The sequence below is a fragment of the Phallusia mammillata genome, chromosome 8, assembly GCF_965637545.1.
Source record: "Phallusia mammillata chromosome 8, kaPhaMamm4.hap1.1, whole genome shotgun sequence".
NCBI lineage: Eukaryota > Metazoa > Chordata > Ascidiacea > Phlebobranchia > Ascidiidae > Phallusia > Phallusia mammillata.
Genome location: NC_137259.1, coordinates 19,717,598 through 19,745,574, shown reverse-complemented (window position 1 = coordinate 19,745,574; position 27,977 = coordinate 19,717,598). Strand labels below are relative to the sequence as shown.

Sequence of the window (27,977 nt, the reverse complement as noted above, 5' to 3'; positions counted from 1 at the left end):
CACAGTTAAGGGCAACATTTTATTAATGAAAAAATGAACCCAATTTCCACACAATAACATACTCATATTGGGTGCCACAGTTATATGAAAGAAGAAATAAATGTGAAGAGGATAAATAATTAGAAGATTGATTTATCAAGCAAAAACCTGCATTTACAATGAGTACACTAAAAAGGGGTCATCAAGTGAACAGACTGAGAAACAAAAAAGGTGAAACAACATTCAGCTGAAAATGCAATGTGTTGCGAGTTACTGAAATAAAATTAAACCAGCTACCATGTGAAAGATGAGGTTGTATCAAACAAGCTATCATAGAGATTACTGGTTGAAAATAAAGGTTTTTCATTCCTGTCTGATGAATCACTTTTACTGAAAGAGTCTACATCAAAGTGAAAATGTATAAATATTTACCCAAGAGATGCTTTTTTAACGACGCCATGATTATGTCATGTAGGTAAGACAGCGTTAATACCAACAAATGTTTAAACACATCTAACCAACACAACAAGTTTGCCTTAATTTGGGTACGAGATTAAAATAACACCAACAAATCATTGAACACATCTAACATAACAAGTTTGCTTTAAATTGGGCACAAGAATTGTTAAATAAACCTGCCTTCGGGTAGTACAGCGGCAAAAAAAACACATATTTCGATTCATGTAAAACTGAAGTGTGTGGTGAATATCTTAAAATAAAATGTTCCCCTGCAAGTGAGGCAAGAAGCATTTTGTATCCATCAATGATTTAGCTGACACTTCAGTGAGCTCATTTCACCCACACCATTCTTCCACAATCAATTACTTTCTTCCATGTTGTCCAAGGCAATCTTGAATTACCTTTGGAATGATTCTGCTGCTATTTTCTGCTTCTATTCAGTTTTCCAGATGTTGAACTGCAACAAAAAATAAAAGAAAAAGTGTAGGCAACATTTAATTTGACAAGTAGGAGTTTACACAAAAATGCTTGAGTTAGGCCAGTAGAAATGAAAGCCAATGTTTTACAAAACCAGGATCACACTAGAGATGAGCTACCATATTTTTAAACATGCCTAAAAAAATAACAAATTACCATCTGCTAAAATAATAGAAACAGTTGAGAATGACAAGCATATCATGACAATTGACAACCACTTACCATGTATCATTGCTTTTCAAATCCAATGTCCCAATTCCTTCATTTGATAGTGTGCTAGGCCTTAGTTTGCTTCATGAAGCACTAGAAATGCTTCCCCCACCCTGAACTGTCACTTTTCACTACTCCATTTGTTATCAAAACATGGATGCCTATTAGATACAACAACCTTGGCCCATTTTGTATTTTACAGTTTACAATCGAGGAGAATCTGGTACTGCTGCTATTTCACTGCTTAAAATGCGTTTGCTTTTGTCATAACAGTTCACATTTAACTGCCAATTTCATGTAAAACTCATTTCACCTGCGATTATTTCCACAGAAAATATAATATTTTTCAATAAAAAATAAATTTAATGCTTCACTACCATTGCCGATAAAATCGGGCTGTGTTATAACACATGTTCTAAAATTATAACACCGCCCGATAAGAAACGGGGATTTTTTCATAACACAAGCGCTTCTAATCGAGCACTTGTTGACGAATCGGGTGGAGCAGTAGTTATGACGGACGCCGCCCCAGAATTTTTTTTCATTTTAACATCTGCATGATAGAAGAAGTAGCTTAGCGTTGGCATTTAAAGTATTTTGCTATGTTATAATCCAAGCGACCACGCGCTTATCCCAACATAAATTTGCACTTTCCCTAAAACCTGTACGGAAAGTTTTAGTTTTGCACAAAACAATTACATTTACATAACGACCCAGAGGTTTTCAACTTTGCCTTTTGCCAGAATAACTAAAATTACCAACAAAAGCAAATCAATCCAATACATTTTCGGTGGGAACTTACCTCTTGCGAATAAATACTCTCGCCGAACCTGTTAAAATAATAACATCTTCCATCAGTAAGTTTTATTGGTTGCAATATTAAACCTTTAAATTAGTGAGGGGGTTTATGAATCTGTTTGTTAAAGGAGAAGAAACAAATAAATCACAAAAGTAAACAAGTTTCAAATTTGCAATGCAAAAAAATTGCCAAAAACAAAATAGAACCTTATTAGCCACAACCCTGTTCACGTTGTAAACTATTTGACCACGTATAACTTAATCAAAATATTAAAAGCACCATTAGGCAAAAAATTGCAATCAGAAACGCAAAAACCACTATTTGACAAAAACAAAATTACAATGAACTTCATGTACATGTTGCTTGGAGGTGACAACAGAGTCAAGTTCGTTTAGAAATCTTCCAGGTGCACTCTTTGTTTTCCATCCATTCTGTTGTGCCATCGTTATACACCTCCTTCTTCCAAATTGGAACGGTGGCTTTCAATGTGTCGATACAAAACTGTGTTGCTGCGAGTGCATCAACTCGATGAGGTGAGGAAATCGCAATCACAATACACGCCTCTTTAACTGGGACAGTCCTAAACATCAAATCTTAAACTAAATCTTTCTTCTAAAAGCTCCTTAAGCTTCAGCAAGTTGTTGTTAAGTACAATAACTACAATCATCAAGTGTAATTTGGCAAAATTAAATTGAATTTTTCCTAGAGACAATTGATTTTAATGAAACATCTACCATCTGCAAGAGTTTTAATTACACTTTTTATGCCATAATTGCATAACATAACCCATAGAATCATTATTTTCAGTAAAGGTCTATAATACGGAATGCCAAATATCGTAACCAACCCAAGTCTGTGGTGAATTGCAATGTTTTTTATCTCCTGCCATCGTTCCTGCGTCTGGTTGCAAAATTTTTCACTTCTTTTTCTGCCATTTCTTGGTAGCACTCGTAATTAAGTTGTACGACATGTCGACCATTCATCAAATCACGAGTTGTTCCTGTGAAATATATATCTCAATAAGTTGATGCTGAAACATTTAAAAAATCACCCAAACCCAAAAGTCATAACTGGAAGTTGTTAAAACAAAAATGGAGACGTAATTGGTGTGGCAACATAAGCAAATTTTAATATAGCACAGCATTATACAGACACAAATAAATACATGTTAACATGTATTTGTATACAGCTATTAACATGCATTTGTATACAGCTATCAACTAACGTTGTACACAGCAGCTGTTAACATGTAATAGAAAATAAGTAAAATGGTAAAAAAATCATAAAAAACTTTCTCCTGGATGTCTCCAGCTTTGGTAACTGGACTAAAAGCACTTTATTAGCCTAAGAAATATCTGAATTAAAGAACTTATATATCAACTTATATACACAACTAACACAAATTACAGCACAGAATGTTTTTGTTCATGGTAAAAATTAAACCAACAGCCTAAAAACATTGCTGAACTAACAGGAATTTATTTACATTTTGGCATTGCCTATGCAAAACCAATGGGGACTGAAAATGCTTTGAGCAGGCAGTAAATGATCTACACTAGTGATGTACCGAAGTTTTGGAAGGCAGAAACATTTCGGCCGAATTTTTCGTTTTCCAATGTTTCAGTTAGGACAAAAACACACTTTTTTATTGCATGGAATTGAAGCCTTAATTTTCATTTAAGCCAATATGAAACATCATAGATTAGCTATTTGTTGCATCTCTAAAATACAAGCAATGTTGTCTGCAAAATATCACAAATTTAGTTTTTTGGTTTGTCGAAATTAAGTTCACTCGGATCAACAACACTAGATCCAGTTAAAAACATCCATAAGAAATGGGGATTTTAGGTTTGGTCTGATTCGGCCTAATATCCAGTTTTGGTCCGAACCTTTTTAGGCGAGTTCAGTACATCACTAATCTGGACTAATACATGTACGATTGCAAATTTGACACAATTTGGTTGTGTAGTGCCATTCGGAGACCAACAACTAAAGCAGCAGCTAATTTCTGCCGAGAGTCTTACCTTTTGAATGATGCATGTTGGTAGAAAAAGCCTGTCAGCACCATAAGCCTGTCAGCACCATCTTGGAACAATGGTGCATTACCGATAGGGTATTTCCCAACATAGAAGCAAAATAATCCTGCATAGAAGACTCATGATGGATGTCACTTGCAATCTAGATGATGACATGTTGGATCATGTGACCAAACAAACCTGTTAAACACAGAAAAGTTTAACACCTTATAAGACTAAACAAAAACAATAATAATAATCCCAAACTAACACAAGCAAAATCTCAACAACTTATACAGCTGCCTTAAATTTAAGCATCAATACCACTATTCTTGCAAGAATCTCAACCAGGGGGAATTTTGTACTCACAAAAGTAGAATTTGTAATTCTCGAATTGGGGTGATTCGGTTTATCATAATCATGGTTCTTTAGCAAATACTTTAGGAATGTATTTTGTTTAGTTTCTGAAATGCAGCCTAAAAATGTTGCTCAATGAACAGGGATTCTCTTTCAACTTGGGCATAGCTCATTTTAGAAAAATAACAGGTACACATTACAAATCACTTAAATGAAAGCAGCCAACAATTGCAATTACACCCAAACCACAAAAGATATAATACTGAAATTCAATGTTCAAAACATGACATATTAACCTAAAAACATACCAGAGTGAAACTGGACAAACAATCGCTAATTGCTCTAAACTAAAAAATATATGATACTAAAATTTTGACACAACATTCTCTGCTTCTTAAGCTTTTCAGCGCATAAACTTTGGCAAAAAAAATTTTTCAGTTAATATTATGCATATTTTAAAATTAATATGCATCGATATGAGCGTCATAACGCCAGGCGTACTCCAGAAACGGAGTTTTCTTCTAAACACAAGCTTTAAAATAAGCCCAAACACAATGTTCGAGCAAGTCGGAGACATGTCGAAATATTAATAACAATATGCCATATTCACCCAAACAATATTCGATGTGCGCTGGCCTGATAATTAATGCAGCTCTTTAACATTTACAAGTTTTCTTCCCTACACCCATACCTCTAAAACGAGTTTGAAAACATCAATAAGAAATAGGGATTTTAGGTTTGGCCTGATTCGGCCAAATATAGTCAAATAGGGTAAAAAAAAATTGCCGAAGTTGGGGTAAAAAAAACATACAGTCACAGCTAACCCAAAAACAAATTTGCTTGGTGACCGGCTGATTCGGTATGGCGCCTTCAATGGGCCTGGCGTACTGTGATTCAAAAACAAATTTGTAATACTTTCTTTTTCATAAGATGTATTTATTCTGTGCCTAAACAATAAGCCATAAACCATTCTCAGATTTTGTTTTCAGGCAATGTTATGCTGGTTGAAACAACAGTAGTAAAATTTATATGATAAAAAGTCTAACATCCTTTAGAAACTTTATTGCAGATTAAACAAAAAAGACTCCACTTGGGGAGCTTCTATATTTTTTCAGATATCCTGTTGTTCGTTTTTACCCCAAACGGTTCTATAGGAATGGGGTAATAAAAAACAATGTATTTTTTGCACCCCAAATTTTTTATTTGTCACCTGGAAGTATAGAAAATTAAAAGTAAGTCAATAAAACATGTACTTATTTAAAAAAAACTAAAGTTATGGTTTACTTGTTTAAGCTGACAATCAAACCAGGATATTCCAAGTAGCTAAGACATTCATATTATGGTTACCGTCTGCTTGGGCAAAATTCCGAAAGGTTCACTAACTTAACTATATTTGGTGACACAAAAGTTTCGTTACAGTGCATTGTGTGGCATGTTGTTACATATTACGAACCCCAAAAGTGCTGTTTTTGAAAAAAAATGAGAACTAGCACAGATATAAAAAGCACAGTTTTGTTTCTAAATAAGTTACATAACAAAAAGTTTTACAATATCCAGTCCTTTTAACACAGTATTGTTAGCTTTCAAGACACAGTGTGGTCACATGAATATAGACAGTATAGTGCATTGTGCATCAAAATCAGCACAGACAACAGTTATAATGCAAGCCTTTTAGGCAAGATTGAAAAACAAACTATAGAATGACTATGTTGCTTAATGCATTTTTAACACAAGATTTAACACAATCTGTATTTTGGTCAACAAACTTAATTCATACCACATACAGATATCAGTGATATTGCACTGTCCATACTACATTACATGTTCTGTCTAATTTAGATGCACTCTTATCTGTACAGAAGAGTTTGATTCTTAACATAGCTGAAACTACAAGACTGTGGTAACTGCACATTGGCAGGAATATTATGTTTTACCTTTGGCAATCCTTCCGGTGCCGTGGCTTGTTGCACAAGTTCTTCCATCTTTTCCACTGAACTCAACGTAACTGAAATCTTCAGTATCTACAAATATGGTTTGTCTAAAAAAATTTCTTAAAAAATAAACGATCTGCATAACACAACCAAAATGATGAAGCTTAACATGATGAACATTTACACAATGCCGTGAAACATCAAAACTAGTTAAAATTTTGTTTTTAAAATTTTGTTTTTGTTAAAAAATTGTTTTTTACCAATAAAAACTAAACTAAACATTTTCATGCATGTGATTTATGCATTAAACTAGAACAATAAATAAAGCTTCCGCATTGTGAAGTGATTTTGGTTTGCCAAAACTAAGTTCACTCGCCTTGACAACACTAGATTCAGTTAAAAACATCCATAAGAAATGGGGATTTTAGGTTTAGCCTGATTCGACCGAATATTCAGTTTCGGTCCAAAACTTTTTATGCAGCTTCAGTGCATCACTAATCTAGACCAATACATGTACTATTGCAAATTTGACACAATTTGGTTGTGTAGTGCCATTCGGAGACCAACAACTAAAGCAGCAGCTAATTTCAGCCAAGAGTCTTACCTTTTGAATGATGCAAGTTGGTAGAAAAATCGCTTCAAAAGCCTTTCAGCACCATCTTGGCACAATAATGCGTTAGAGATAGGGTATTTCCCAACACAGAAGCAAAATAATCCAATCTTTTTTATAATAGGCTTGCATAGAAGACTTATGATGGATGTCACTTGCAATCTAGATGATTACATGTTGGATCATGTGACCAAACAAACCTGTTAAACACAGAAAAGTTTAACACCTTACAAGACTAAACAAAAACAATAATAATAATAAACCCAAATTAACACAAGCAAAATCTCAACAGCTTATACAGCTGCCTTAAATTTAAGCATCAATACCACTATTCTTTTTTGCCACCTAGCAAGAATCTCAACCAGGGGGAATTTTGTACTCACAAAAGTAGAATTTTTCATTCTCGAATTGGGTGATTTGGTTTATCATAATCATGGTTCTTTAGCAAATACTTTAGGAATGTATTTTGTTTAGTTTCTGAAATGCAGCCTGAAAATGTTGCTCATTGAACAGGGATTCTCTTTCAACTTGTGCATAGCTCATTTTAGAAAAATAACAGGTACACATTACAAATCACCTAAATGAAAGCAGCCAACAATTGCAATTACACCAAAACCACAAAAGACATAATACTGAAATTAAATATTCATCTAACATATGACATGTTAACCTAAAAAAATGCAGAGTTTTCTCCTAAACACCAGCTTTAAAATCAGCCCAAACACAATGTTCGAGCAAATCGGAGTCATGTCAAAATATTAACAACAATATGCCAGTGCATCGAAAGTCATTTCAGGGCGCACCTGTTTTTTGTAAAAAAACGGAAGCTACTGGCGTACCACCTGAAAAACCTTCATGTACCACTAGTGGTATGCGTACCACATGTTGGGAACCACTGCTCTACACCCATACCTTTAAAATGAGCCATTACTTGTACTATTAGCAAATCGGAAGCAGCACCTGATACATGCGACAGCGCTAAAATTTAACTTTGCTCTTTTGATTTTGTATGTTATATTCTCTACAGTCATATCAATTAAATGAGCCATTGCTGAATATTCTAGCAGCAAAGGGACTGTAACAAACTTATGATTAAAAAACTAAAAAACAATGTCCACAATCACTTTAGCATGTCATGTTCTGTATAGTTTAAAATTAGCCATTGCTGAATGTTCTAGCAACAAGGTGCCTATAACAAATTCACGATTGTAAATTCATAATTAACAAGTCAAAATCAATCGAAAAAATATTCAATGTGCACTGGCCCCAAAATTCAACTGATTTAATTCTGCATGTCATATTATCTACACTCATATCTTTAAAATAAGCCATCGCTGATGGTTCTAGCAGCAAGTGACCAATCTGCGATTCAAAAATTGTCGTAATTGCAATTGTTGGCTGGTTTCACATAGGTTTACAAATCGTGCAAGCCAGAAAACATAATTAGTTAATACAACATCATCCAGTCGTCATAAGACAGCGCTGCCAACTTAATTTGAAACTCAAACTCGCCCGAATGCCATTATAAAACGGGTTAACCAATGATTTTGCCTTTTAAGTTTAAATTATCTGCCACAACGCAAATTAAAGCAATCACAAACCGTCAAGCAACAAGTGATGGCGCAAGGTTTTATTTTCACAGTCATTCAATTAATTTTTTTCGCGAATAACTTTTTTCGGATGTTAATTTTTTTTTGTAGTTTGCAATCGGCAAAAGGTCATCGCGAAATCAATTCAAAGTAAAAAATATATTCGTATCTATTGATTGGCCCAATTTTGAATTGGACATAGCCTTCAGTAGCTATGATTCGACATGGAAACTTCTGGAAAAATATTACGTCATAAGTAAACACTGAAATCATATTTGCAAGACTCTACATTTATTACGTCACATTTATTAGATTTAGAAAACTTTACAAACAAAGATTTTTAACAAACTGCGGTCAATTAAAACACCAAGTGCTATTTTAACTCCAACTGTGCAATTAACGCACAAATTGTCGCATTCGAAAACAAGAGCGTTTGGTTAATCGCAAAACTTTCATGTCATGGTCATTGGAGCGTGACTAAATTTCCCAAAACGCTCGTAAACAAACAACTTTGACAAATCACAACGTTAAAAAATAAATTATGTTGTTAGCAAACAACATGTGATTTTATGGATTCCCTTTATTTTATGTTTAAATTAATCTTAATCTGCATTCTCAAGTATAAACACAGGGACAATAGTTATGGCAAACACGGTTTTAGGAGCAGTAGTTATGACGGACGCCGCCCCAGAACTTTTTTTTCATTTTAACATCTGCATGATAGAAGAAGTAGCTTAGCGTTGGCATTTACAGTATTTTGCTATGTTATAATCCAAGCGACCACGCGCTTATCCCAACATAAATTTGCACTTTCCCTAAAACCTGTACGGAGAGTTTTAGTTTTGCACAAAACAATTACATTTACATAACGGCCCAGAGGTTTTCAACTTTGCCTTTTGCCAGAATAACTAAAATTACCAACAAAAGCAAACCAATCCAATACATTTTCGGTGGGAACTTACCTCTTGCGAATAAATACTCTCGCCGAACCTGTTAAAATATTAACATCTTCCATCAGTAAGTTTTATTGGTTGCAATATTAAACCTTTAAATTAGTGAGGGGGTTTGATGAATCTGTTTGTTAAAGGAGAAGAAACAAATAAATCACAAAAGAAAACAAGTTTCAAATTTGCAATGCAAAAAAATTGCCAAAAACAAAATAGAACCTTATTAGCCACAACCCTGTTCACGTTGTAAACTATTTGACCACATATAACTTAATCAAAATATTAAAAGCACCATTAGGCAAAAAATTGCAATCAGAAATGCAAAAACCACTATTTGACAAAAACAAAATTACAATGAACTTCATGTACATGTTGCTTGGAGGTGACAACAGAGTGAAGTTCGTTTAGAAATCTTCCAGGTGCACTCTTTGTTTTCCATCCATTCTGTTGTGCCATCGTTATACACCTCCTTCTTCCAAATTGGAACGGTGGCTTTCAATGTGTCGATACAAAACTGTGTTGCTGCGAGTGCATCAACTCGATGAGGTGAGGAAATCGCAATCACAATACACGCCGCTTTAACTGGGACAGTCCTAAACATCAAATCTTAAACTAAATCTTTCTTCTAAAATGAAACAACTTTTAAAACCTAGGATTTTTACTTTAACACATTTCCCCTAAAAAAGCTCCTTAAGCTTCAGCAAGTTGTTGTTAAGTACAATAACTACAATCATCAAGTGTAATTTGGCAAAATTAAATTGAATTTTTCCTAGAGACAATTGATTTTAATGAAACATCTACCATCTGCAAGAGTTTTAATTACACTTTTTATGCCATAATTGCATAACATAACCCATGGAATCATTATTTTCAGTAAAGGTCTATAATACGGAATGCCAAGTATCGTAACCAACCCAAGTCTGTGGTGAACTGCAATGTTTTTTATCTCCTGCCATCGTTCCTGCGTCTGGTTGCAAAATTTTTTCACTTCTTTTTCTGCCATTTTTTGGTAGCACTCGTAATCAAGTTGTACGACATGTCGACCATTCATCAAATCACGAGTTGTTCCTGTGAAATATATATCTCAATAAGTTGATGCTGAAACATTTAAAAAATCACCCAAACCCAAAAGTCATAACTGGAAGTTGTTAAAACAAAAATGGAGACGCAATTGGTGTGGCAACATAAGCAAATTTTAATATTGCACAGCATTATACAGATACAAATAAATACATGTTAACATGTATTTGTATACAGCCATCAACTAACGTTGTACACAGCAGTTAACATGTATTTGTATACAGCAGTTAACATGTATTTGTATACAGCTGTTAACATGTATTAGAAAATAAGTAAAATGGTAAAAAAATAATAAAAAACTTTCTCCCTACTTATAAAAACTGAAATTGCCCCGCAAGCTTGGTGTGTAACTTTATTCACACAAGTTTGTACATCAAGTTTTTCGAGGGTGAAAAGCACATCTGTCACGGGAGAATTTGACATGTGGTCAACATACTCTTCGTTGACTGATAGTTGTTGTAATGTAACTATCTATTGTCATTTTCATCCTGGCGTAAGACTTTTTTAGGCATTTTCTTTTACAATGGCATGTTAACAATTAACATTTTACAAACCGTTATACTTAAATGTCAAACTAGCATATTTGAATGCATAACATTAGAATAAAACTTGAGTGTGTCCGGCTGTCAGTGAAAAAGTTTGGTGACCGCTGGTCTAAAGTAAGATTTTATTCTAGTGATTGTGAAACAAATATGGACATTTTTAAAAGGTGGTCGCAGATTACATTTGGTAGTAAAAAAAGGGTTATGATATGGAAAAGGCTGTAAACCACTAATCTCCAACAATGCATGTGCTACTGCAAATTTGGACACACATTCTGACAAGTAACAAGCATCAAGCATGGCAATTTTGTACTCGAGTGGAAATTACATATTCTCAGATTAGAATGATTTGGTTCATCCCACAACTAACACAAATTACAGCACAGAATGTTTTTGTTCATGGTAAAAATTAAACCAACAGCCTGAAAACATTGCTACACTAACAGGAGTTGATTTACATTTTGGCATTGCCTATGCAAAACCAATGGGGACTGAAAATGCTTTGAGCAGGCAGTAAATGATCTACACTAGTGATGTACCGAAGTTTTGGTAGGCAGAAACATTTCGGCCGAATTTTTTGTTTTCCAATGTTTCAGTTAAGACAAAAACACACTTTTTTATTGCATGGAATTGAAGCCTTAATTTTAATTTTCGCCAATATGAAACATCATAGATTAGCTATTTGTTGTATCTCTAAAATACAAGCAATGTTGTCTGCAAAATATCACAAGTTTAGTAAAGCTTCCGCATTGTGAAGTGATTTTGGTTTGTCGAAATTAAGTTTACTCGGATTGACAACACTACATCCAGTTAAAAACATCCATAAGAAATGGGGATTTTAGGTTTGGCCTGATTCGACCGAATATCCAGTTTTGGTCCGAACCTTTTTAGGCGAGTTCAGTACATCACTAATCTGGACTAATACATGTACTATTGCAAATTTGACACAATTTGGTTGTGTAGTGCCATTCGGAGACCAACAACTAAAGCAGCAGCTAATTTCTGCCGAGAGTCTTACCTTTTAAATGATGCATGTGGGTAGAAAAATCGCTTCACAAGCCTGTCAGCACCATCTTGCAACAATGGTGCATTACCGATAGGGTATTTCTCAACATAGAAGCAAAATAATCCAATCTTTTTTATATTAGGCTTGCATAGAAGACTTGTCATGGATGTCACTTGCAATCTAGATGATGACATGTTGGATCATGTGACCAAACAAACCTGTTAAACACAGAAAAGTTTAACACCTTATAAGACTAAACAAAAACAATAATAATAATCCCAAATTAACACAAGCAAAATCTCAACAACTTATACAGCTGCCTTAAATTTAAGCATCAAAACCACTATTCTTTTTTGACAAGTAGCAAGAATCTCAACCAGGGGGAATTTTGTATTCACAAAAGTAGAATTTATAATTCTCGAATTGGGTGATTCGGTTTATCATAATCATGGTGCTTTAGCAAATACTTTAGGAATGTATTTTGTTTAGTTTCTGAAATGCAGCCTAAAAATGTTGCTTAATGAACAGGGATTCTCTTTCAACTTGGGCATAGCTCATTTTAGAAAAATAACAGGTACACATTACAAATTACCTAAATGAAAGCAGCCAACAATTGCAATTACACCCAAACCACAAAAGATATAATACTGAAATTCAATGTTCGAAACTTGACATATTAACCTAAAAACATACCAGAGTGAAACTGGCCAACAATCGCTATTGCTCTAAACTAAAAAAGATACGATACTAAAATTTTGATACAACATTCTCTGCTTCTTAAGCTTTTCAGCGCATAAACTTTGGCAAAAAAAATTCAGTTAATATTATGCATATTTCAAAATTAATATGCATCGATATGAACGTCATAACGCCAGGCATACTCCAGAAACGGAGTTTTCTTCTAAACACAAGCTTTAAAATAAGCCCAAACACAATGTTCGAGCAAGTCGGAGACATGTCAAAATATTAATAACAATATGCCATATTCACCTAAACAATATTCGACGTACGATGGCATGATAATTAATGCAGCTCTTTAACATTTACAAGTTTTCTTCTCTACACCTATACCTCTAAAACGAGTTTAAAAACATCAATAAGAAATAGGGATTTTAGGTTTGGCCTTATTTGGCCAAATATAGTCAAATAGGGTAAAAAAAATTTGCCGAAGTTGGGGTAAAAAAAACAATACCGTCACAGCTAACCCAAAAACAAATTTGTAATACTTTCTTTTTCATAAGATGTATTTATTCTGTGCCTAAACAATAAGCCATAAACCATTCTCAGATTTTGTTTTCAGGCAATGTTATGCTGGTTGAAACAACAGTAGTAAAATTTATATGGTAAAAAGTCTAACAACCTTTAGAAACTTTATTGCAGATTTTGTATTACAAGTTAGGAGTCAATGACCTTTGTTCTATGTTGTGTCATAACTATGACCTATTAAACAAAAAATACTCCACTTGGCGAGCTTCTATATTTTTTCAGATATCCTGTTGTTCGTTTTTACCCCAAACGGTACTACAGGAATGGGGTAATAAAAAACAATGTATTTTTTGCACCCCAAATTTTTTTTGCCCAAAATTTTTTTATTTGTCACCTGGAAGTTTAGAAAATTAAAAGTAAGTCAATAAAACATGTACTTATTTAAAAAAACTAAAGTTATGGTTTACTTGTTTAAGCTGACAATCACACCAGGATATTCCAAGTAGCTAAGACATTCATATTATGGTTACCATCTGCTTGGGCAAAATTCCGAACGGTTCACTAACTTAACTATATTTGGTGACACAAAAGTTTCGTTACAGTGCATTGTATGGCATGTTGTTACATATTACGAAACACAAAAGTGCTGTTTTTGAAAAAAAAATGAGAACTAGCACAGATATAAAAAGCACAGTTTTGTTTCTAAATAAGTTACATAACAAAAAGTTTTACAATATCCAGTCCTTTTAACACAGTATTGTTAGCTTTCAAGACACAGTGCGGTCACATGAATATAGACAGTATAGTGCATTGTGCATCAAAATCAGCACAGACAACAGTTATAATGCAAGCCTTTTAGGCAAGATTGAAAAACAAACTATAGAATGACTATGTTGCTTAATGCATTTTTAACACAAGATTTAACACAAACTGTATTTTGGTCAACAGACTTAATTCATACCACATACAGATATCAGTGATATTGCACTGTCCATACTACATTACATGTTCTGTCTAATTTAGATGCACTCTTATCTGTACAGTAGAGTTTGATTCTTAACATAGCTGAAACTACAAGACTGTGGTAAGTGCACATTGGCAGGAATATTATGTTTTACCTTTGGCAATCCTTCCGGTGCCGTGGCTTGTTGCACAAGTTCTTCCATCTTTTCCACTGAACTCAACGTAACTGAAATCTTCAGTATCTACAAATATGGTTTGTCTAAAAAAATTTCTTTAAAAATAAACGATCTGCATAACACAACCAAAATGATGAAGCTTAACATGATGAACATTTACACAATGCCGTGAAACATCAAAACTAGTTAAAATTTTGTTTTTAAAATTTTTTTTTTGTTAAAAAATTGTTTTTTACCAATAAAAACTAAACTAAACATTTTCATGCATGTGATTTATGCATTAAACTAGAACAATAAATAAAGCTTCCGCATTGTGAAGTGATTTTGGTTTGCCAAAACTAAGTTCACTCGCCTTGACAACACTAGATTCAGTTAAAAACATCCTAAGAAAAGGGGATTTTAGGTTTAGCCTGATTCGACCGAATATTCAGTTTCGGTCCAAAACTTTTTATGCAGCTTCAGTGCATCACTAATCTAGACCAATACATGTACTATTGCAAATTTGACACAATTTGGTTGTGTAGTGCCATTCGGAGACCAACAACTAAAGCAGCAGCTAATTTCAGCCAAGAGTCTTACCTTTTGAATGATGCAAGTTGGTAGAAAAATCGCTTCAAAAGCCTTTCAGCACCATCTTGGCACAATAATGCGTTAGAGATAGGGTATTTCCCAACACAGAAGCAAAATAATCCAATCTTTTTTATAATAGGCTTGCAGAGAAGACTTATGATGGATGTCACTTGCAATCTAGATGATTACATGTTGGATCATGTGACCAAACAAACCTGTTAAACACAGAAAAGTTTAACACCTTACAAGACTAAACAAAAACAATAATAATAATAAACCCAAATTAACACAAGCAAAATCTCAACAGCTTATACAGCTGCCTTAAATTTAAGCATCAATACCACTATTCTTTTTTGCCACCTAGCAAGAATCTCAACCAGGGGGAATTTTGTACTCACAAAAGTAGAATTTGTAATTCTCGAATTGGGTGATTTGGTTTATCATAATCATGGTTCTTTAGCAAATACTTTAGGAATGTATTTTGTTTAGTTTCTGAAATGCAGCCTGAAAATGTTGCTCAATGAACAGGGATTCTCTTTCAACTTGGGCATAGCTCATTTTAGAAAAATAACAGGTACACATTACAAATCACCTAAATGAAAGCAGCCAACAATTGCAATTACACCAAAACCACAAAAGACATAATACTGAAATTAAATATTCATCTAACATATGACATGTTAACCTAAAAAAATGCAGAGTTTTCTCCTAAACACCAGCTTTAAAATAAGCCCAAACACAATGTTCGAGCAAATCGGAGTCATGTCAAAATATTAACAACAATATGCCAGTGTATCGCAAGTCATTTCAGGGCGCACCTGTTTTTTGTAAAAAAACGGAAGCTACTGGCGTACCACCTGAAAAACCTTCATGTACCACTAGTGGTATGCGTACCACATGTTGGGAACCACTGCTCTACACCCATATCTTTAAAATGAGCCATTACTTGTACTATTAGCAAATCGGAAGCAGCACCTGATACATGCGACAGCGCTAAAATTTAACTTTGCTCTTTTGATTTTGTATGTTATATTCTCTACAGTCATATCAATTAAATGAGCCATTGCTGAATATTCTAGCAGCAAAGGGACTGTAACAAACTTATGATTAAAAAACTAAAAAACAATGTCCACAATCACATTAGCATGTCATGTTCTGTATAGTTTAAAATTAGCCATTGCTGATAGTTCTAGCAACAAGGTGCCTATAACAAATTCACGATTGTAAATTCATAATTAACAAGTCAAAATCAATCGAAAAAATATTCAATGTGCACTGGCGCCAAAATTCAACTGATTTAATTCTGCATGTCATATTATCTACACTCATATCTTTAAAATGAGCCATCGCTGATGGTTCTAGCAGCAAGTGACCAATCTGCGATTCAAAAATTGTCGTAATTGCAATTGTTGGCTGGTTTCACATAGGTTTACAAATCGTGCAAGCCAGAAAACATAATTAGTTAATACAACATCATCCAGTCGTCATAAGACAGCGCTGCCAACTTAATTTGAAACTCAAACTCGCCCGAATGCCATTATAAAACGGGTTAACCAATGATTTTGCCTTTTAAGTTTAAATTATCTGCCACAACGCAAATTAAAGCAATCACAAACCGTCAAGCAACAAGTGATGGCGCAAGGTTTTATTTTCACAGTCATTCAATTAATTTTTTTCGCGAATAACTTTTTTCGGATGTTAATTTTTTTTGTAGTTTGCAATCGGCAAAAGGTCATCGCGAAATCAATTCAAAGTAAAAAATATATTCGTATCTATTGATTGGCCCAATTTTGAATTGGACATAGCCTTCAGTAGCTATGATTCGACATGGAAACTTCTGGAAAAATATTACGTCATAAGTAAACACTGAAATCATATTTGCAAGACTCTACATTTATTACGTCACATTTATTAGATTTAGAAAACTTTACAAACAAAGATTTTTAACAAACTGCGGTCAATTAAAACACCAAGTACTATTTTAACTCCAACTGTGCAATTAACGCACAAATTGTCGCATTCGAAAACAAGAGCGTTCGGTTAATCGCAAAACTTTCATGCCATGGTCATTGGAGCGTGACTAAATTTCCCAAAACGCTCGTAAACAAACAACTTTGACAAATCACAACGTTAAAAAATAAATTATGTTGTTAGCAAACAACATGTGATTTTATGGATTCCCTTTATTTTATGTTTAAATTAATCTTAATCTGCATTCTCAAGTATAAACACAGGGACAATAGTTATGGCAAACACGGTTTTAGGAGCAGCAGTTATGACGGACGCCGCCCCAGAACTTTTTTTTTCATTTTAACATCTGCATGATAGAAGAAGTAGCTTAGCGTTGGCATTTAAAGTATTTTGCTATGTTATAATCCAAGCGACCACGCGCTTATCCCAACATAAATTTGCACTTTCCCTAAAACCTGTACGGAGAGTTTTAGTTTTGCACAAAACAATTACATTTACATAACGGCCCAGAGGATTTCAACTTTGCCTTTTGCCAGAATAACTAAAATTACCAACAAAAGCAAACCAATCCAATACATTTTCGGTGGGAACTTACCTCTTGCGAATAAATACTCTCGCCGAACCTGTTAAAATATTAACATCTTCCATCAGTAAGTTTTATTGGTTGCAATATTAAACCTTTAAATTAGTGAGGGGGTTTGATGAATCTGTTTGTTAAAGGAGAAGAAACAAATAAATCACAAAAGTAAACAAGTTTCAAATTTGCAATGCAAAAAAATTGCCAAAAACAAAATAGAACCTTATTAGCCACAACCCTGTTCACGTTGTAAACTATTTGACCATGTATAACTTAATCAAAATATTAAAAGCACCATTAGGCAAAAAATTGCAATCAGAAATGCAAAAACCACTATTTGACAAAAACAAAATTACAATGAACTTCATGTACATGTTGCTTGGAGGTGACAACAGAGTGAAGTTCGTTTAGAAATCTTCCAGGTGCACTCTTTGTTTTCCATCCATTCTGTTGTGCCATCGTTATACACCTCCTTCTTCCAAATTGGAACGGTGGCTTTCAATGTGTCGATACAAAACTGTGTTGCTGCGAGTGCATCAACTCGATGAGGTGAGGAAATCGCAATCACAATACACGCCTCTTTAACTGGGACTGTCCTAAACATCAAATCTTAAACTAAATCTTTCTTCTAAAATGAAACAACTTTTAAAACCTAGGATTTTTACTTTAACACATTTCCCCTAAAAAAGCTCCTTAAGCTTCAGCAAGTTGTTGTTAAGTACAATAACTACAATCATCAAGTGTAATTTGGCAAAATTAAATTGAATTTTTCCTAGAGACAATTGATTTTAATGAAATATCTACCATCTGCAAGAGTTTTAATTACACTTTTTATGCCATAATTGCATAACATAACCCATAGAATCATTATTTTCAGTAAAGGTCTATAATACGGAATGCCAAATATCGTAACCAACCCAAGTCTGTGGTGAACTGCAATGTTTTTTATCTCCTGCCATCGTTCCTGCGTCTGGTTGCAAAAATTTTTCACTTCTTTTTCTGCCATTTCTTGGTAGCACTTGTAATTAAGTTGTACGACATGTCGACCATTCATCAAATCACGAGTTGTTCCTGTGAAATATATATCTCAACAAGTTGATGCTGAAACATTTAAAAAATCACCCAAACCCAAAAGTCATAACTGGAAGTTGTTAAAACAAAAATGGACACGTAATTGGTGCGGCAACATAAGCAAATTTTAATATAGCACAGCATTATACAGATACAAATAAATACATGTTAACATGTATTTGTATACAGCTATTAACATGCATGTGTATACAGCAGTTAACATGTATTTGTATACAGCTATTAACATGCATTTGTATACAGCTATCAACTAACGTTGTACACAGCAGCTGTTAACATGTAATAGAAAATAAGTAAAATGGTAAAAAAATCATAAAAAACTTTCTCCTGGATGTCTCCAGCTTTGGTAACTGGACTAAAAGCACTTTATTAGCCTAAGAAATATCTGAATTAAAGAACTTATATATCAACTTATATACACAACTAACACAAATTACAGCACAGAATGTTTTTGTTCATGGTAAAAATTAAACCAACAGCCTAAAAACATTGCTACACTAACAGGAGTTGATTTACATTTTGGCATTGCCTATGCAAAACCAATGGGGACTGAAAATGCTTTGAGCAGGCAGTAAATGATCTACACTAGTGATGTACCGAAGTTTTGGTAGGCAGAAACATTTCGGCCGAATTTTTCGTTTTTCAATGTTTCAGTTAGGACAAAAACACACTTTTTTATTGCATGGAATTGAAGCCTTAATTTTCATTTAAGCCAATATGAAACATCATAGATTAGCTATTTGTTGCATCTCTAAAATACAAGCAATGTTGTCTGCAAAATATCACAAGTTTAGTAAAGCTTCCGCATTGTGAAGTGATTTTGGTTTGTCGAAATTAAGTTCACTCGGATCAACAACACTAGATCCAGTTAAAAACATCCATAAGAAATGGGGATTTTAGATCTGGTCTGATTCGGCCTAATATCCAGTTTTGGTCCGAACCTTTTTCGGCGAGTTCAGTACATCACTAATTTGACTAATACATGTACGATTGCAAATTTGACACAATTTGGTTGTGCAGTGCCACTCGGAGACTAACAACTAAAGCAGCAGCTAATTTCTGCCGAGAGTCTTACCTTTTGAATGATGCATGTTAATAGAAAAATCGCTTCACAAGCCTGTCAGCACCATCTTGGCACAATGGTGCATTACCGATAGGGTATTTCCCAACATAGAAACAAAATAATCCAATCTTTTTTATAATAGGCCTGCATAGAAGACTCATGATGGATGTCACTTGCAATCCAGATGATTACATGTTGGATCATGTGACCAAACAAACCTGTTAAACACAGAAAAGTTTAACACCTTATAAGACTAAACAAAAAGAATAATAATAAACCCAAACTAGAAAAGTGGCTTTCTGATATACTTCCATTTTATATATTCTATACGACATTTACCAACTTACTACACTATACACAATTTATCTATATGTATGATTGTTTTTGCAAGCAAAAACGAATGGGTCCCCACACGCGCGTTTATGCGGATTTACGGTAAACCTATGTTGCGGTTATTTTTAGATTTTGTAGATAAAAGCATTAACTTAACTTTAAATTTTTTTGTCCATATTCTTTTTGCATCATTATTGTCATATAATTACAAAAAAAAACGGTGAAAAAGAACGGGAAAAATACTTTCAATTTAATCTCTTGCTTTGACCTTGATATTGTCGTTCAAGTTCAGTATTTAAACATAAATTTTCCTAGAAAGCCTTAACTGTTATATTAGACACTATATAAAAAAGTCGTTTGCTACAAAGGTATATATACATAACAACCTGGTTTTCACTTAACTTCATTTCGCAAAAGCGACCGTTTAATGACCTTTTTACACTGTTTTTAACAGCATGCAGTCCTCAGTGTTCAACAATACCGTTTAGTCTAATTTATACATGACTTAAGTACTGATTCTTGAATTGATTTGTCAAAAATAAAGAAGATACGTTATGACGAAAAATTCGTAACTGTGTTGTAATGCCTACAAGTTGACCTTTAGTGACCCGTGGTTATGCGACGGCCAAGCTGACAACGAGAATTTAAAGACCATTTATCGTGGCGTTCTAAAAAGTTAAGTTTATTTTTCATATTTATGTTGATCAATGACGTTTTGCCCGACATAAACGAAACCGAAGTACGTTTATTGAGATTAAATTACGTCTTAGGTGTAAAACCTTCGCCAAAACTGAAAATGCGCGTAGTAACTCAATAAAACGACACAGCATTGCTGCACACAAAAACAGCTGATTTCTAATCACCCAAACGACTGTCTCGTAAAACACGTCTGTCCGGACGTCAAGCTGAGCACTCCCGCTCTGCGGCCTTAATCGTAAACCAGTGAATTCCTCCCTTGGGACTTATATCGGACTGACAGGGTACACATATTATGGGTTGTAAAGGTAACTGGCAAAATTTTAAATACTAAACGAATAGCCTGCTTAAACAATGTTCCAATATTTCTGCACCATAGGGCTTCTGCTTTAGCAAGTATAGCCGATTTAAAAATTTCACGTTTTGGGGGGCTGTGGGTGAACCGAGGGATCAAACGGGGTCAAAATTCACATGGACCATCTTTAGACCAATATCTATAATGTGTGTAAATTTGAAAAAGTTTGAACCATTCTTTCTTGACCAAAACGTGGGAACAATAGCCGCGCTAAAAATTTCACGTTTTGGGGAGCTGTGGGTGAACTGAGGGATCAAACGGGGTCAAAATTCACATGGACCATCTTTAGACCAATATCTGTAATGTGTGTAAATTTGAAAAAGTTTGAACCATTCTTTCTTGACCAAAACGTGGGAACAAATCCGCGTTAGACGGAAAAAAAGAAAATAAGAAAAAAAGAATAAAAGAAAAAAAATACGGACAAAAACAATATGTGTCCCCTTCAGGGAAGGGGACCCATAATTAACACAAGCAAAATCTCAACAACTTATACAGCTGCCTTAAATTTAAGCATCAATACCACTATTCTTTTTTGACAAGTAGCAAGAATCTCAACCAGGGGGAATTTTGTACTCACAAAAGTAGAATTTGTAATTCTCGAATTGGGGTGATTCGGTTTATCATAATCATGGTTCTTTAGCAAATACTTTAGGAATGTATTTTGTTTAGTTTCTGAAATGCAGCCTAAAAATGTTGCTTAATGAACAGGGATTCTCTTTCAACTTGGGCATAGCTCATTTTAGAAAAATAACAGGTACACATTACAAATCACCTAAATGAAAGCAGCCAACAATTGCAATTACACCCAAACCACAAAAGATATAATACTGAAATTCAATGTTCAAAACATGACATATTAACCTAAAAACATACCAGAGTGAAACTGGCCAACAATCGCTATTGCTCTAAACTAAAAAAGATATGATACTAAAATTTTGACACAACATTCTCTGCTTCTTAAGCTTTTCAGCGCATAAACTTTGTCAAAAAAAATTTTTCAGTTAATATTATGCATATTTTAAAATTAATATGCATCGATATGAGCGTCATAACGCCAGGCATACTCCAGAAACGGAGTTTTCTTCTAAACACAAGCTTTAAAATAAGCCCAAACACAATGTTCGAGCAAGTCGGAGACATGTCAAAACATTAATAACAATATGCCATATTCACCCAAACAATATTCGATGTGCGCTGGCCTGATAATTAATGCAGCTCTTTAACATTTACAAGTTTTCTTCTCTACACCCATACCTCTAAAACGAGTTTAAAAACATCAATAAGAAATGGGGATTTTAGGTTTGGCCTGATTCGGCCAAATATAGTCAAATAGGGTAAAAAAAAAATTTGCCGAAGTTGGGGTAAAAAAAAACAATACCCTCACAGCTAACCCAAAAACAAATTTGTAATACTTTCTTTTTCATAAGATGTATTTATTCTGTGCCTAAACAATAAGCCATAAACTATTCTCAGATTTTGTTTTCAGGCAATGTTATGCTGGTTGAAACAACAGTAGTAAAATTTATATGATAAAAAGTCTAACATCCTTTAGAAACTTTATTGCAGATTAAACAAAAAAGACTCCACTTGGGGAGCTTCTATATTTTTTCAGATATCCTGTTGTTCGTTTTTACCCCAAACGGTTCTATCGGAATGGGGTAATAAAAAACAATGTATTTTTTGCACCCCAAATTTTTTTATTTGTCACCTGGAAGTTTAGAAAATTAAAAGTAAGTCAATAAAACATGTACTTATTTAAAAAAACTAAAGTTATGGTTTACTTGTTTAAGCTGACAATCAAACCAGGATATTCCAAGTAGCTAAGACATTCATATTATGGTTACCGTCTGCTTGGGCAAAATTCCGAAAGGTTCACTAACTTAACTATATTTGGTGACACAAAAGTTTCGTTACAGTGCATTGTATGGCATGTTGTCATATATTATGAACCCCAAAAGTGCTGTTTTTGAAAAAAAAATGAGAATTAGCACAGATATAAAAAGCACAGTTTTGTTTCTAAATAAGTTACATAACAAAAAGTTTTACAATATCCAGTCCTTTTAACACAGTATTGTTAGCTTTCAAGACACAGTGTGGTCACATGAATATAGACAGTATAGTGCATTGTGCATCAAAATCAGCACAGACAACAGTTATAATGCAAGCCTTTCAGTCAAGATTGAAAAACAAACTATAGAATGACTATGTTGCTTAATGCATTTTTAACACAAGATTTAACACAAACTGTATTTTGGTCAACAGACTTAATTCATACCACATACAGATATCAGTGATATTGCACTGTCCATACTACATTACATGTTCTGTCTAATTTAGATGCACTCTTATCTGTACAGTAGAGTTTGATTCTTAACATAGCTGAAACTACAAGACTGTGGTAAGTGCACATTGGCAGGAATATTATGTTTTACCTTTGGCAATCCTTCCGGTGCCGTGGCTTGTTGCACAAGTTCTTCCATCTTTTCCACTGAACTCAACGTAACTGAAATCTTCAGTATCTACAAATATATATGGTTTGTCTAAAAAAAATTCTTTAAAAATAAACGATCTGCATAACACAACCAAAATGATGAAGCTTAACATGATGAACATTTACACAATGCCGTGAAACATCAAAACTAGTTAAAATTTTGTTTTTGTTAAAAAATTGTTTTTTTACCAATAAAAACTAAACTAAACATTTTCATGCATGTGATTTATGCATTAAACTAGAACAATAAATAAAGCTTCCGCATTGTGAAGTGATTTTGGTTTGCCAAAACTAAGTTCACTCGCCTTGACAACACTAGATTCAGTTAAAAAGATCCTAAGAAAAGGGGATTTTAGGTTTAGCCTGATTCGACCGAATATTCAGTTTCGGTCCAAAACTTTTTATGCAGCTTCGGTGCATCACTAATCTAGACCAATACATGTACTATTGCAAATTTGACACAATTTGGTTGTGTAGTGCCATTCGGAGACCAACAACTAAAGCAGCAGCTAATTTCAGCCAAGAGTCTTACCTTTTGAATGATGCAAGTTGGTAGAAAAATCGCTTCAAAAGCCTTTCAGCACCATCTTGGCACAATAATGCGTTAGAGATAGGGTATTTCCCAACACAGAAACAAAATTATCCAATCTTTTTTATAATAGGCTTGCATAGAAGACTTATGATGGATGTCACTTGCAATCTAGATGATTACATGTTGGATCATGTGACCAAACAAACCTGTTAAACACAGAAAAGTTTAACACCTTATAAGACTAAACAAAAACAATAATAATAATAAATCCAAATTAACACAAGCAAAATCTCAACAGCTTATACAGCTGCCTCAAATTTAAGCATCAATACCACTATTCTTTTTTGCCACCTAGCAAGAATCTCAACCAGGGGGAATTTTGTACTCACAAAAGTAGAATTTGTAATTCTCGAATTGGGTGATTTGGTTTATCATAATCATGGTTCTTTAGCAAATACTTTAGGAATGTATTTTGTTTAGTTTCTGAAATGCAGCCTGAAAATGTTGCTCAATGAACAGGGATTCTCTTTCAACTTGGGCATAGCTCATTTTAGAAAAATAACAGGTACACATTACAAATCACCTAAATGAAAGCAGCCAACAATTGCAATTACACCAAAACCACAAAAGACATAATACTGAAATTAAATATTCATCTAACATATGACATGTTAACCTAAAAAAATGCAGAGTTTTCTCCTAAACACCAGCTTTAAAATCAGCCCAAACACAATGTTCGAGCAAATCGGAGTCATGTCAAAATATTAACAACAATATGCCAGTGCATCGAAAGTCATTTCAGGGCGCACCTGTTTTTTGTAAAAAAACGGAAGCTACTGGCGTACCACCTGAAAAACCTTCATGTACCACTAGTGGTATGCGTACCACATGTTGGGAACCACTACTCTACACCCATACCTTTAAAATGAGCCATTACTTGTACTATTAGCAAATTGGAAGCAGCACCTGATACATGCGACAGCGCTAAAATTTAACTTTGCTCTTTTGATTTTGTATGTTATATTCTCTACAGTCATATCAATTAAATGAGCCATTGCTGAATATTCTAGCAGCAAAGGGACTGTAACAAACTTATGATTAAAAAACTAAAAAACAATGTCCACAATCACTTTAGCATGTCATGTTCTGTCTAGTTCAAAATTAGCCATTGCTGAATGTTCTAGCAACAAGGTGCCTATAACAAATTCACGATTGTAAATTCATAATTAACAAGTCAAAATCAATCGAAAAAATATTCAATGTGCACTGGCCCTAAAATTCAACTGATTTAATTCTGCATGTCATATTATCTACACTCATATCTTTAAAATGAGCCATCGCTGATGGTTCTAGCAGCAAGTGACCAATCTGCGATTCAAAAATTGTCGTAATTGCAATTGTTGGCTGGTTTCACATAGGTTTACAAATCGTGCAAGCCAGAAAACATAATTAGTTAATACAACATCATCCAGTCGTCATAAGACAGCGCTGCCAACTTAATTTGAAACTCAAACTCGCCCGAATGCCATTATAAAACGGGTTAACCAATGATTTTGCCTTTTAAGTTTAAATTATCTGCCACAACGCAAATTAAAGCAATCACAAACTGTCAAGCAACAAGTGATGGCGCAAGGTTTTATTTTCACAGTCATTCAATTAATTTTTTTCGCGAGTAACTTTTTTCGGATGTTAATTTTGTTTTGTAGTTTGCAATCGGCAAAAGGTCATCGCGAAATCAATTCAAAGTAAAAAATATATTCGTATCTATTGATTGGCCCAATTTTGAATTGGACATAGCCTTCAGTAGCTATGATTCGACATGGAAACTTCTGGAAAAATATTACGTCATAAGTAAACACTGAAATCATATTTGCAAGACTCTACATTTATTACGTCACATTTATTAGATTTAGAAAACTTTACAAACAAAGATTTTTAACAAACTGCGGTCAATTAAAACACCAAGTACTATTGTAACTCCAACGATGCAATTAACGCCCAAATTGTCGCATTCGAAAACAAGAGCGTTTGGTTAATCGCAAAACTTTCATGTCATGGTCATTGGAGCGTGACTAAATTTCCCAAAACGCTCGTAAACAACAAATCACAACGTTAAAAAATAAATTATGTTGTTAGCAAACAACATGTGATTTTATGGATTCCCTTTATTTTATGTTTAAATTAATCTTAATCTGCATTCTCAAGTATAAACACAGGGACAACAGTTATGGCAAACACGGTTTTAGGAGCAGCAGTTATGACGGACGCCGCCCCAGAATTTTTTTTTCATTTTAACATCTGCATGATAGAAGAAGTAGCTTAGCGTTGGCATTTAAAGTATTTTGCTATGTTATAATCCAAGCGACCACGCGCTTATCCCAACATAAATTTGCACTTTCCCTAAAACCTGTACGGAGAGTTTTAGTTTTGCACAAAACAATTACATTTACATAACGGCCCAGAGGATTTCAACTTTGCCTTTTGCCAGAATAACTAAAATTACCAACAAAAGCAAACCAATCCAATACATTTTCGGTGGGAACTTACCTCTTGCGAATAAATACTCTCGCCGAACCTGTTAAAATATTAACATCTTCCATCAGTAAGTTTTATTGGTTGCAATATTAAACCTTTAAATTAGTGAGGGGGTTTTTATGAATCTGTTTGTTAAAGGAGAAGAAACAAATAAATCACAAAAGTAAACAAGTTTCAAATTTGCAAGGCAAAAAAATTGCCAAAAACAAAATAGAACCTTATTAGCCACAACCCTGTTCACGTTGTAAACTATTTGACCACGTATAACTTAATCAAAATATTAAAAGCACCATTAGGCAAAAAATTGCAATCAGAAATGCAAAAACCACTATTTGACAAAAACAAAATTACAATGAACTTCATGTACATGTTGCTTGGAGGTGACAACAGAGTGAAGTTCGTTTAGAAATCTTCCAGGTGCACTCTTTGTTTTCCATCCATTCTGTTGTGCCATCGTTATACACCTCCTTCTTCCAAATTGGAACGGTGGCTTTCAATGTGTCGATACAAAACTGTGTTGCTGCGAGTGCATCAACTCGATGAGGTGAGGAAATCGCAATCACAATACACGCCTCTTTAACTGGGACAGTCCTAAACATCAAATCTTAAACTAAATCTTTCTTCTAAAATGAAACAACTTTTAAAACCTAGGATTTTTACTTTAACACATTTCCCCTAAAAAAGCTCCTTAAGCTTCAGCAAGTTGTTGTTAAGTACAATAACTACAATCATCAAGTGTAATTTGGCAAAATTAAATTGAATTTTTCCTAGAGACAATTGATTTTAATGAAACATCTACCATCTGCAAGAGTTTTAATTACACTTTTTATGCCATAATTGCATAACATAACCCATAGAATCATTATTTTCAGTAAAGGTCTATAATACGGAATGCCAAATATCGTAACCAACCCAAGTCTGTGGTGAACTGCAATGTTTTTTTATCTCCTGCCATCGTTCCTGCGTCTGGTTGCAAAATTTTTTCACTTCTTTTTCTGCCATTTCTTGGTAGCACTCGTAATTAAGTTGTACGACATGTCGACCATTCATCAAATCACGAGTTGTTCCTGTGAAATATATATCTCAATAAGTTGATGCTGAAACATTTAAAAAATCACCCAAACCCAAAAGTCATAACTGGAAGTTGTTAAAACAAAAATGGAGACGTAATTGGTGTGGCAACATAAGCAAATTTTAATATAGCACAGCATTATACAGATACAAATAAATACATGTTAACATGTATTTGTATACAGCTATTAACATGCATTTGTATACAGCTATCAACTAACGTTGTACACAGCAGCTGTTAACATGTAATAGAAAATAAGTAAAATGGTAAAAAAATCATAAAAAACTTTCTCCTGGATGTCTCCAGCTTTGGTAACTGGACTAAAAGCACTTTATTAGCCTAAGAAA

At 34.0% G+C, this 27,977-nt stretch overlaps 2 protein-coding genes and 1 long non-coding RNA gene across 10 annotated transcripts; all 3 read right to left on the bottom strand.

The window, feature by feature from the left end:
* Positions 1 to 1,921, bottom strand: LOC145205478 (uncharacterized). The gene is made up of 2 exons (XR_013853666.1): positions 1,138 to 1,921; positions 1 to 895 (listed from the first exon to the last, which is right to left on the bottom strand). It is a non-coding gene; the product is annotated as an uncharacterized LOC145205478 (long non-coding RNA).
* Positions 1,922 to 2,365: 444 nt separating this feature from the next.
* Positions 2,366 to 15,086, bottom strand: LOC145205473 (molybdopterin synthase catalytic subunit-like). Of its 8 annotated transcripts, none has more exons than XM_080078211.1 (11): positions 14,926 to 15,086; positions 14,326 to 14,429; positions 12,014 to 12,219; positions 10,288 to 10,441; positions 9,743 to 9,966; positions 9,389 to 9,416; positions 6,832 to 7,037; positions 6,231 to 6,317; positions 3,949 to 4,140; positions 2,772 to 2,924; positions 2,366 to 2,504 (listed from the first exon to the last, which is right to left on the bottom strand). In XM_080078211.1, exons 3-7 carry the CDS (start codon positions 12,027 to 12,029, stop codon positions 6,989 to 6,991), a joined length of 471 nt encoding a protein of 156 aa, XP_079934337.1. In that variant the 5' UTR covers positions 12,030 to 12,219; positions 14,326 to 14,429; positions 14,926 to 15,086; the 3' UTR covers positions 2,366 to 2,504; positions 2,772 to 2,924; positions 3,949 to 4,140; positions 6,231 to 6,317; positions 6,832 to 6,988. The 8 variants fall into 8 exon arrangements, with proteins under 8 accessions (XP_079934337.1, XP_079934338.1, XP_079934336.1 ...); XM_080078212.1 differs by having other exon boundaries at positions 6,231 to 6,334; positions 14,326 to 14,412; XM_080078210.1 differs by having other exon boundaries at positions 14,326 to 14,412.
* Positions 15,087 to 17,529: 2,443 nt separating this feature from the next.
* LOC145205475 (molybdopterin synthase catalytic subunit-like) lies at positions 17,530 to 24,181 on the bottom strand. Its single transcript, XM_080078219.1, has 6 exons — positions 24,024 to 24,181; positions 23,433 to 23,519; positions 19,629 to 19,834; positions 18,382 to 18,535; positions 17,837 to 18,060; positions 17,530 to 17,594 (listed from the first exon to the last, which is right to left on the bottom strand). Exons 3-6 carry the CDS (start codon positions 19,642 to 19,644, stop codon positions 17,560 to 17,562), a joined length of 429 nt encoding a protein of 142 aa, XP_079934345.1. The 5' UTR covers positions 19,645 to 19,834; positions 23,433 to 23,519; positions 24,024 to 24,181; the 3' UTR covers positions 17,530 to 17,559.
* Between the last annotated feature and the right edge of the window lie 3,796 nt (positions 24,182 to 27,977).